The sequence below is a fragment of the Typopeltis vanoorti genome, chromosome 11 (genome assembly GCF_054136105.1).
Source record: "Typopeltis vanoorti isolate ZY-2024b chromosome 11, IOZ_Tvanoo_1.0, whole genome shotgun sequence".
In the NCBI taxonomy this organism is placed as follows: Eukaryota; Metazoa; Arthropoda; class Arachnida; order Uropygi; family Thelyphonidae; genus Typopeltis; species Typopeltis vanoorti.
In genome coordinates this window covers 87,428,552-87,440,855 of record NC_143559.1, presented here as the reverse complement: position 1 = coordinate 87,440,855, position 12,304 = coordinate 87,428,552, and the positions used below count along the sequence as shown (strand labels likewise).

At 33.3% G+C, this 12,304-nt stretch overlaps 1 protein-coding gene across 4 annotated transcripts in view; it reads right to left on the bottom strand.

Annotated features, from left to right (window-relative positions):
- LOC150101831 (constitutive coactivator of PPAR-gamma-like protein 1 homolog) overlaps nucleotides 1-12,304 on the bottom strand; it is a 326,792-nt gene that overhangs the window by 191,137 nt on the left and 123,351 nt on the right. For all 4 annotated transcript variants that reach the window (XM_090400106.1, XM_090400107.1, XM_090400108.1 and 1 more), the window contains exon 6: nucleotides 953-1,085. In XM_090400106.1, coding sequence (XP_090256232.1) covers nucleotides 953-1,085 — 133 coding nt within the window. The remainder of the gene's footprint in view (nucleotides 1-952; nucleotides 1,086-12,304) is intronic.

The following is a 12,304-nucleotide window of genomic DNA, read 5'->3' as shown; positions in this document are numbered from 1 at the left end:
TATAAAGAAAAACTTAATCTTGTAGTGCCGTCATAGTAGCCTGAACATCCCTTGAGGGTACATATCAGGAAATCGATGAAGATAAAACAAGATATACGAACACAATATACATAGCACAGAAACAAAAATTATGAAATTTAAATTTTCAATTATAAAAAAGAGCAAGTTATTTATTTTTTAAAGCATAATTTTTTTTTCTCTTATTTTCTATCTTACATATCTAATGGTCATCTCTTCCTGTTGCTTAGAGTATGAAATTTTCTACAACAAAGACAACTTTTAAAGGAAAAGGCTTAAAACTTTTATAAATAATAAAAGTTTTAAGGCTTAAAACATTTAAAATAATAGTTCAGTGAAGTAGCAATATACAAATAATTAATGAAAAATTACCAGTTCCTAGCAAAAACAGCACACTAAAAGCAGAATTGCAAGAATTACAAAAAAATCTAAAAGACAAAGTTCCAACAGTATCATGGTAAGTTATTTTTTCCCCTTCACTTATTTAACATATTTTTAATTTTTCTATTTACTGGCTAACAGTCTGTTCACTGATAAACAGTCGATTCTTGCTATAACTCCTAGGATCCAAAGGAGTGTTATGGTGAATGTTTGAGTGCCACAACATTAAACCATACTACAAACAGTTATTTGTAGTATGGTTTAAATATATCTGGATATGACCATTATGTTAGCTATAATGGTTTGCTAACAGTAGTAGTAGTAGCAATTCCAGTGATAAGCAGATTTCAAAAGCTTCTTGAAGTGTTCATTTTGTAGAACAAAATAAGACAACCTAAGGAAAAAAGGAACAGCAAAAAAGATGATGAAATTAGCACCCCTCCCCCAAACATCTTTCACACTTTTCCTTGGTGCAAGCTTATTTTTATTTGTATAACCAGAACCTAAAAAAAAAAATTTGAATTAAATCAAATACTGTAAGACACTTCCTTACCTGATTCTAAGCCATAATCATTGCAGTTCGAGTCTCCTTGCGCCTGTCTAGAAGGATTAGTAAGTATCTGTAATCCTTTGGTCCCATGCTTGTTTTTCCCAACAACTTCATGATAAGCTTGTCTACTGGTCATCTGAAAATACAGCTAATTATTAGCTTGCAAACTCTAAAAAAAAAAAAAAAAAAAAAAAAAAAAAAAAAAAAAAAAAAAAAAAAATTCTTTCTGAAAAGCGTTCCCCTGCTTATTTCACAATAGAATATTAAAGATCTACAATTTAAAATAATGACTGAGAGTTTATCTATTTCAGAAGATATAAAAATGTTCCCGACATTGGATATCCTATTTCAGATTAAAAAATATTACATGACATTCCTAAATTCTTAGTAAGACATTTCGGAAAAATAAATAAAGAACACAATGCCAAAATAGTTACAATCTTCATGTCTTTAATAATTCTTTGTTCTGTTCACTTTTTTTGTATTCAAGGTCAGATCAAAAAATAGTTTAATTTTTTGACTAAACCACATTATCCAGTCAAGTGATGCATGAACAAATAGAATGTTATGGCATTGGGAAGGTTGCCAAGTGACAGGATATTTTATCAATAATCAAAATTGTCACACTAAAATAGATACACAGCTATGAATTTGCCATAGGTAACTAAAACGTATCCAAGCTCAGGTGCTATGTTTCAATACTGACAAAGAAATTAGGATAAATATGGATTAAGTTTTGTGTAAAAAAAAGATAAAACAGGAAAAAAAAAAATGAATTTATACAAATAACATTTCATGATTATATGTACTGTGCAATAGTTTTGAAATTACAAAAATCATAAAGCATGTGCATGCTCAAAGCAATAGTTTTATTTTATATTATTCCAGGCAGGCACACATTCATTTTATATTTGGCAGTTCTGGAGAATCTTTTAATCCAGAAATGGACAGGATATCTTTTGCTCGCAACTCCAACAGATTAATGAAAATGGAGGAGACACTCAAACAGGACTTAAAAATATTTAAATATTTTCTCTATTCTCTCATAAACATTTTGAAAGAAAAAATCCAAGATAGCAGCTTTAGATGTACACTGTAGACTCAAATATATAAATATTATTTAGAGTATGAGAACAAGTAGCAAATTCTGAAGATACTATTGACTGAATCAGTGCAACTGAAAGAAAAATCAAAGAAGTAGTAGTTAATAAAAAAGAATTCACATGAAGAATTCCTGGAATGTAAATCATCATGTCTTATGTCTTTGCCTTTACAAAGATGTAAGAAAACTAAGTTATGCATATAAATAGACCTGATGGAAAGAATATAGAAGATAAATATTATGAAGGAAGCATAATGTTCGAGAAGCTACTGAGAAGCCTAAACAGAGCTACACAAAAAGAATCTGTGATGATAAGCGATATAAAAAATTAAGGATATTCTCAATGGCTGGAATTACTTTGAAAAATTAAGTGAGAACAGACCATGTTATTTCAAATAAAACTCCAAACCTTTGATTCAAAGTCTTTGTGGAAAAATACTCCAAGTCTATCTATGATATGCTGAATTCCATCTCAGTTGTATAAAGAAAGTGCTCCACTGATTGCACCACATGCAACAAGTTTTTAGTCAAGTGCCTATCCCCTACATGCTGCAATTTCCTGCAGCAAGGGGGGTGGGGTGGGGGGATAGACAGTAATGTTAACATTCCATGTAATGTAGTCTGTAGTGATAATCTGTGATTCTGTAATGATAATCAAGTGGATCACTTAAGGATCAAACATAAGGAGAGTACACCCACATATAGCCTTTTATGGAATGCAGAGAAGAGATTGTGGATAATGATAACTGTTAGTAGGTATTCACCTAGATAATGAACACATGAAAATGGGCTTGCAAATTTGAGATTTAGATGACCAAATTGTATTATGTACCAAGTTAAACCAAAAACAACAATGCAGTAAAAATCTGAAGAAACTATTTTGAAGATAAGCAATGTTTCATTTTTAGAACAGGGTGAAACTTTTTATCATGTTCAAGTAAGTGATTGATTGTGTTTTGATATTATAAAAACTTCTCAACTTTTGAATCTTACTTGTAGACTATCTGGTAGAGTTTTATGAAATGTTACCTACAGAATAATTATTCTGCACAGATATTTAAACTTGTTAAGATTATCTGATAATTCTGCATGGCATTTCTCTTGGACAAAGACTAGAAACGAAGGTGTAAGGAGATTGGTTCTGCAGCATTCTTATATGCATTTTAAGGATGCTTCTACCTTGCAATGCCAGATTTTTTTGTCAGATTCATGGCAGCTTAAGCTGAGAAATGAATCTATTAACTGCATGAAGAATTTAAAATTAAATATAATTAACCATGTGAATCAGTGCATATGTATTTGCTTTTAATATACATATACACTGCTTAGAAAGAAGTAAGTGGACATCATAATGTGAGAAACAAACAGCCATGGTGCTCACCTTATAAGATATAAGCCCTACTTTCGATGTGAAGATTGCATAATTATTATGGGAAATATTTTCCACAAGTATTATTATTATGATTATTTTGAGCAACTCCAAGGAGTCAAAAGACTCACCGAGGGAGGCCCTGACATCATGTCAAGAACAACTATTCGACATTCACACAGTGTCTATCATACCTCGCCTTGAACTTATTCACAGTTATAGCATCCACAACAGACTCTGGCAGCTTATTCCACTTATTCACCACTCTCCGAGTAAAAAACCTAGCTCTAACACCCCTGCTAACCACATTCTTGCCCAGCTTCCATGTATGGCTCCTAGTCCTCCCACCACGAAAATATATCTCAAAAATATCTCCTGGATTAATCTTATAGAAACCCTTCAGTAATTTGAATGTCTCAATCATACCACCCCTTTTCTGCCTATCAACCAATTTTTGCAACCCACAAATCTTCAGGCTGTTCTCATAAGGTTCATTCCACAGACCTGCTATCATCTTGGTCACTCGTCTCTGGATCCTCTCCATCAAGAAGAAACCCTGGCACCCAAATCTGGGCACAGTAGTCAAGATGGGGTCTTATCAAGGATTGATACAGAGGAACAATAACTTGCTTATCTCTGCTTGTCAAAGTATTCTTCAATAACCAAGTGATTTGATGAGCTGATTTAGCCACTTTTGTGATGTGCCCCCTAAACTTCAACTCCCTATCCACCCACACTCCCAAATCCCTGGCCTCATCAATCTCCTGGAGTACGGTTCCACCAATGTGATATACTGCTGCTAATCTTTTCACCCCAAAATGCATAACCTTACACTTTGCCACATTAAAAAGACATCCATTTTCCTTAGCCCAGTCTTCCAAACAATTCAAATCATCTTGAAAAATTTTGACATCTTGTGCACTCACAATTGCTCTACCTAACTTTGCATCATCAGCAAACAGGTGAACACTTCCTCTCAGATCCTTTCCTATATCGTTAATGAACAAATTGAAAAGTAGTAGTCCAAGAACAGAACCCTGCAGCACACCACTAGTCACAAGCCGTCTTTTGGACTCAACTCCTGATTAAACCACTCTCTGGTATCTCTCCATCAAAGTATACAATAGCAATCAATGGGAATTTTGGCCTATTCTTCCTGCAGGCACGTAATGAGGTCCTGGACTCTTGAGGGATGGATGTCGTTTGACCTCACCTGACATTCCACAGATATTCAGTAAGGTTAAGATCAGGGTTCTGTGGAGACCAGTCAAGTGGGATGATCATATTCAGTAAGGTTAAGATCAGGGTTCTGTGGAGACCAGTCAAGTGGGATGATCTTTGTGTCCAGAAGCCATGCAGTTACAGCAGCAGCCTTATGACAAAGTACAATGTCTTGCTGAAAGAGACAATGGTCAGTTACATAGAAATGCCACAAAGTAGGAAGCATTACATCATCCAGAATATTCAGATAACTCTTGGAGTCTGTGGACACGAATGTCACCGCACTTGACAAACCACGCAGTTACAGCAGCAGCCTTATGACACAGTGCATTATCTTGATGAAAGAGACAATGGTCAGTCTATAGAAATGCCACAAAGTAGGAAGCATTGCATTGTCCAGAATGTTCAGATACCTCTGAGAATTCATTGTTTGTGGCACCACAAATAGATATCTGAGATCAAACACCAGGAAAAAACAGAACCATACCATTACACAGCTACCTCCAAATTTCATAGTTGGGATTACACACTCTAATAAGAGACGTTTACAGGGCATGTGCCATGCCAACACCAGCACATCTGCTCGGAAGAGGGTGTAGTGCTCTATAACAGCTTTCCAAGCTTTTTGTACACACTCTTTGTACCACTGAAGATGATGTTGCATGTTGGTTCAAATGATGTGAGGCTTGCATACTGCAGTCCTAGAATGGAAACTCATGTCGTGAACCTCTGTTCTGAATGTTTGTGCAGATTCGTGTTCCAGATGATGCCTGGAGCTCTGCATTCAAAATGTTGTATGATGAATGGGGGTTTTTACATATTATCTTTCGTAGCACCCTACAGACATGTTTGGTGATTGTGGTGGGTTGACCACTGCAGGCGATACTTGAAGTTGACTCCCTGTGCTTCCATCTATGGTATCAGATTGTTGGCCCAATTTGTCAAACAGGCCTAGAATGCGGCATCCTATCACAATGCCTCTTTCAAACTCCATCAGTTCCCTTCTCGCAGCCATTTCACCCATACACAGTTGTACTGACTTGGGAGCATCGTATTCCTACAATTTATACCAGCTACAAATATGTGACCCATTATATGGCACAATGCACCTTTCCCATTGAAGTGCCCATTGACTTCTTTACAAGTTGTGTATTTAAGACTGCACCGTGAAACAATTATATTTTCTCTTTATTATTTTTACGGCTATTATAGCCTGTTTTTGTTTAGGAGTATCCCTTATTTTAAATACATTAGCTTTTTTCCTCAAGAAATTTTTAGGGCATTATAAGTGTATTTTAAAGGAAAATATAGCAGAATAATTTAGGAAGAAAATTTTGTACATACCTTTAGATGCTAGGATAACATCATTCTCCATACTTCTGCTGTTAGGTTGTTAAAAAAAAAAGAAGGGGAATAAAACGTGGGGGAGTGTTTGACACAAGGCGGGAAGTATAATTTTTTTGAAAACCCGTTTTTTTTTTTAAATAATACATATACAAATATATATATATATATTATTGTACTTGAGGGCATTTTTTGGGGGAAGGGTTTTATGGGAAAACTGGGTTGAGGGAGAGCATTAAAGGGGTGCAAGCCGTTTCGGTCGTGTGACCATCATCAGAACAGGTGTAGGGCTATGTCACGACCGCATGTTGTATCTGCCAAAAAAGGGCATTTGTTGTCTCTTATTGGTCAGAAGCGTGACCTGATTTGTAAATTGTGGAGTTTCCAACATGCAGAAATTCGGTACGGACTGCAGACATTGATCGAGTTTTCATCACATTTTATGGCTATTGTTTTGGATATTCTAAGTATTGTTTCGTTGTCTTGTTTGTCTATTATTATGGCCTTGTCGATTCTGGGATGTGTTTCAGTTCAAGGGCGTGAGCTGCTATTTCTGTCTTCCCTGTACTCTGTATTCTATTTTTCTTTTTGATGTTGTGTTGTTTTTTTGTGTTTAAATGTTCCGGAATAGGGATGTTATTACAGTCGTGGAAGTGTTCTTGTAGCCTAGTCCATAAAGACCTAATGGTAGAGCCTGTATAGGTGATGTCACAGTCTTTTTGGCGAGGAAATTTGTAGACTACGTTATAGTGTTCAAATATTTCTGTGTGTAAGCGATTTACTGGGTTTTAGGAGAGTTACTAATTTTTGGTTCGTGGTGAATGCTAGTTTATAGTCCGTGTGTTTGAAAATGTATTTGTAGGCTTTATGTGTGTTTTTGGATGTATGGCAGTTTGATGACCAAATGTGTTGGGGGAAGTCAGTTTTGGTTGGGTTGTTGTTACGATGGGTTTTTGTCATTCTGTTTGCGTAATTTATTAGTTGTATGGGATAGCTGCGATTTTTAAAAATCTGTGTTAAATTCTTTAGTTCCGTGTTAAGATAATTACGGTTAGTTAAGAATTTGTAAGCATTTATAAATTGTGATAGGATGACTAATTTTTTAACAGATGGATGGTATGAACTGAAATGGAGGTAGTTTCCGATATGTGTGGGTTTGTAATATATTTCTTTGCTATTTTGTTGTTGGCTCGCTCTGATTAATGTCAGGTTTAGGAAATTGATGGATTTATTCCGTTCGGTTTCCATGGTGAATAGTTTTTTAAGAGAAGTAACATGGGAATTTTCCCAGAAATAAATACCTATATTTTCTCTTTTCAGAAATACTTAAATAAAAAACTTAAGAGAATTAAAAGTGTCACTTAATTCTCTTAAATTTATATGCCTTATTGATAAAAGTAATAAGTCTTACCTTCACAACATTAACAGAATAATCGACAAAGTTATTATATTTTTTTTTAAGCTTGAATATCTTTATGCAACATACCACATATAATCTAAACATGCACAATTTTGATGTTGAACATCACTAAGCAAAATAGAACTCAAGTCATTCAAGTCTATTAAGAGTATAATATAACAGCAAAGGTTGGTTGATTGGTAGAGCCTCTGCTACTAATAGCTTAAGCAAGTTTGAACGTGGTTAGTAGTTGGACAGGTTCAATCGTTTGATGCTGTTGGCACACTCTCGTTCGATGAGTTTTAGGCCTCCCTGGAGGTGTCACATAATAATAATACAACGCTGATGTTCAAAAAAAATTCTTTCAGTAATTTAGAAATGAAGGGATTTCAAATTAAAATTTTAATAACACACAAAATATCAGCATACATTATACAGTCATTACTATTATTATTCTTTATGTGTGAACCACACCAATGAAAGGTTGTGAACCTGTCTGACATCAGTACTGTCAGTAGGCTAAGGAGTAAATACTCTAGAAACCAAAGATAGAAGTTTTTCAGGCTTTTAATACATTCACCAACATTCATATTCATGCCCATTGTGGGATTCCAACCCTCAACCTACTGAGTGAAGAATGGAGATGCTATCTGTTCGGCCAACCATAATGCCCATTTTTCTTTATTCTAAGTAAATAAAATGCTTCAACAAAAAAAGTTGTAGATGATTACTGTATTAAATATTTTTTATAAAAATTTGTAGTAGATATTAAACACCTGAATTAATTCAAGATTCAAGAAAGGTTTAAAAAACTGACTCAAGAAGCTGGATTTATTGACGGTTTCATATATTATTTGAAAAGATAAATGAAGAACTTAGTTTAGTTTTGAATCTTCAAAGCTAGGATAAGTTCACAAAGCAGATTAATTCTCCCCTTTGCAATACTAAAGAATTCCTTCTGTTGAGTGAGAGAGAGAGAGAGTCAGTTTTTTCAAAACCTGAAAACATCAACAAGTGACCACTACCAGATATCTCTTAAAAAACTTAACGCTGATGGTATTATATTTGGGATGTTTTGTAGTCATTTGTTTATTAAGTTATTACGATTCATAAATAATTATATATTCAGGCATACTCAGTGGCAATGTTATATAAGGGCAGCTTTAAAAAAAATCAGTCAGTAACATCTGCAATTGATTTCAATTACTGCTGGACAAAGGTCTCCTCCACTGCATTCTAGCAATCCTATATGCAATATTAATCTTCTTTGGATGAATATTCAGTGTCATTAGACCAATACTTTAGGATGAAGTTATCACACACTCTCTACTAAACAAGATGCTGAAAAGCATCCATCTGCCAATGTCAATAGCAAAACTCCAACATTTTTCCAATATAGTATTCAGCTTGCAATATTATAAAATTACTGGAATTGTCAGCATCATAGGATATTATGATAGTGCTACATGAAAAAATTACACCATTACTAACTTCCAATCCAAAATTTTCCTCCAAATTAATCTGTTATCTATCTTCAAACATTATTAAATCTTGTATTTCTGTCTTATAAGACACTTTTTACTGTATCAATCCACCTACATTCTTAATCTTCCTCTGAGTCTGGGTCCAGAATTATAAGGCTTTGATTTATTAATGACTTCCACAGGCCAGGAGATGACAAGTCTGTAAATACTTTTTCTTCTGAATGCTAGTAGGATCATAGTTGAAAAGCTGGTAAGTGGACTGATGTGTTAGCAAGGTGATTAGCTTGCATATGTCATTATAGCAGTTTAAGATTACAGTAGCTTTATCTTATCTTTTGAAATTTTTTTATTATTATTATACTTCTTTAAATTAAATTTTAGTTATATGATCTACATTGTCATCTCATTTCTAAAATTACCTTTATGAGTAACAATCAATGTATAAGACACTAAACACCAGAAAAGTTAGTTTACTAACTTTTCTGGTGTTTAGTGTCTTATACATTGTGTTAAATTTGGTAACAAATGCTTATTATAAACATCTTGAAAGGTAAAACTTTTTATATATATATATATATATATATCATTGACAATTTATACATTCACAAAGAAAGCTATAAATGTATAATTGTGGATTCTTTTATGTTAATATGACTTCGTACCTATGTAACATAAATCTATAGAACGACAACAATTACAATATACTTTGTGTGATCTTTATCCACTTCAAGAATGAAACAAGAAATTAAAAAAAAAAAAAAAAGAAATAAGGAAATAATTACCATTTAGTTTTGAGCAAGTAAATTGGAATCATACTGAAAAAGGTGTGTAGGAGAGTTTTGAAAAGAATCAAAGTTAAGCAGCTGTCAGAAGTGAACTGTAGACTCCAATACAGAATTATTATTTAAAAAAAAAAAAGAAAAAAAAGAAAGAGTTTCAAAGCAGGAACCAAATTCTTGAGATCAGCAGACACTGAAGAAAACGCAGAGTGATTCAAACAAAACAAGAGGTGAGGTTGCCTGCAATGATAGAAATATCCAACTCCATGGTGGAGTCAGGCAATTAAAGTAGTAGTCAAGGAAAAGCATACTGGATGGTCATGACAATTAAGTCAGCATGTTCTGAGAAAATACAGAGGAAAATGTCAGTTAAGCATGATAAAAAGCAGATAATTAATATCAGGAAGCTGGTAAATATTCTGAAATCTTCGAAAAGCTTAGAAATGGAGGAAAGAATACTGTAAAAGAAATTGGAGATTATGAAAACTGAAGATATTCTAGATGTCTGAGTCTGGAGTAACTGTTTGAAATATTATGAAATGAGAAACAGTGCCAGAAAACATCGAAGAAATGCAATCAGGAGTACATATCAATACTTGTACTCTGAGTGCATTCCTTTAGCAGAAAAAGCCATCAAAAACATGAAAGAGGAGATGGAGTAGATATTCAACCAGAAATGCAAAAATATGGAACTATAAAAGGTTTACACTAGCTACAATGCATAGCCAGTGTAGTAGAGCTCTCATATACCCATCTATAAAAAGGAAAACAGAATGTGACAATTACAGTGGAATTTCCTATTGAGTGTTCTTGGTGAAGTTTGTGCAACCAAACTTGACAAAAGGCCAAGGGGGAAAAAAATGTACAAGAGAAACTTGAAAAGAACAAGCAGGGTTCAGGCCAAACCAGGATTGTTAAGATCAGATTTTCACCTTAACACAAATAGCTGAGAATTCATGGGAATATAACAATGAGAAAAGTTATTCAAAATGCTACAAGTTATGGTGTATATGATGTATATGATGCATTATATTAAGCAACACAGTCGATATAAGCAAGCAGTTAAAACAGAAGGAGATACAAAAAGATGATTTGATGTTAAATCAGATGTGAGACAAGGGTACACATTATCTTCACTGTTATTTATCTATGAACAAATTACAAAGGAAATATGACATTAAATTTGATATCAAACTTTGAGATATTAATCTCAGCATTTTACTTTATGCAGATTTATATTCATAATCAAATCCTGTACAAGTCTGCAGAATTCCTTAACTAATTGAATAACTAACTGCTATAATAAGTATGGTATAAAAATAAGCAATAAAACTGAAAATATCAACTACATCCTAAATGGAGAGCCTACAGAACAAGCATAACATTACAGCTATTTAGGCACAATTTTTAGTGAAGATGGTACACCAAATATGAAAATAAACAGAATTAGCAAAGCATGAATTGTAGGAAGCCAAATGAATAATTTATATGGAATAAGAGAGAAATTAGTCAAAATACTAAATAAACTAGCTGTATAAGACCATGTTCAAACCAATTTTAACTTACAGATCTGAGAGCTGGTTTAGAAATAAAACACTTCATCAAAAAGACTGGAAACTACAGATATGAGAATTTGGGAAAAAATTAGGGGAGAGAACAGAAAGCATCAATGGCAGAATCATATTAAAAACAAGTATTAGAAACAAACTAGTTACCATTCAGGAGTATGTGAGCAGAGATATCTTCAAATGGTAATTGCCATTTTAAACAAAATGAGAGAAAAAAGGTTAAAACAAGTTTTTTTTTTTTTTTTGTCAGGATAGGAAAACCATGATCTAGGTGGCTTGATATATAAGATTTAACAATATTGGAGTCCTGACTAATAACAGATTAATTTTGAGGAAAATTGTTGATGAGAAGTTAATAATGAAGTAAACTTTTCATGTAGTACTATCACACAGTATCCTGTACATTCCCTTAGTATTTATTGATAATGAAACAAAACTCAAATGTAGAAAATTCAGTCAACAATTAAAATATAACCACAAAGAAACTAACTATATCACTAGAATAATAAAAAATACGATTTTTTGAATTTTATTTTAATAATTTAAACAATGTCGAGGGATTGAAATTAAGGTGTTTCATTAAAATCAGCAATTTCCATTATTAAGAATCAAAATATGAATACAAGAATATCAAACATTTAATTCAGCTGCAGAGAATGAAATAAGAGAAGCAATACTTCATTTATTTAACATTCTTTTTAATTGTCAACCAGCAATTCATGTTGGCACATTAACTGCATAGCAAGAAGAATAACACACACACACACACACGTTTAGATGAGAAAAAAGATGTGGGTCAAAATAATAAGGAAGGTGAGATTTTTTTCCAAATGCACAGACTGGTAGCACTAATTAAATAGGTCACCACTCATAACCTAAGTGAATTCTAACCAGAACCATTCAACCACAATTTGCTCAATTAAATCAAATGGAATAGAATTAATGTTTCACTACTCTGTTCAAGCAGCACACAGTACCACAATGTCCCAAAAATTTGCTTTAAATGGCTATATTTTGAAGGAGTGGTCCTAGTAGTTTGTTTAAACAAGTCTGTAACTTGTTTAAACATGAGGGTGGTCTGAAAACTTC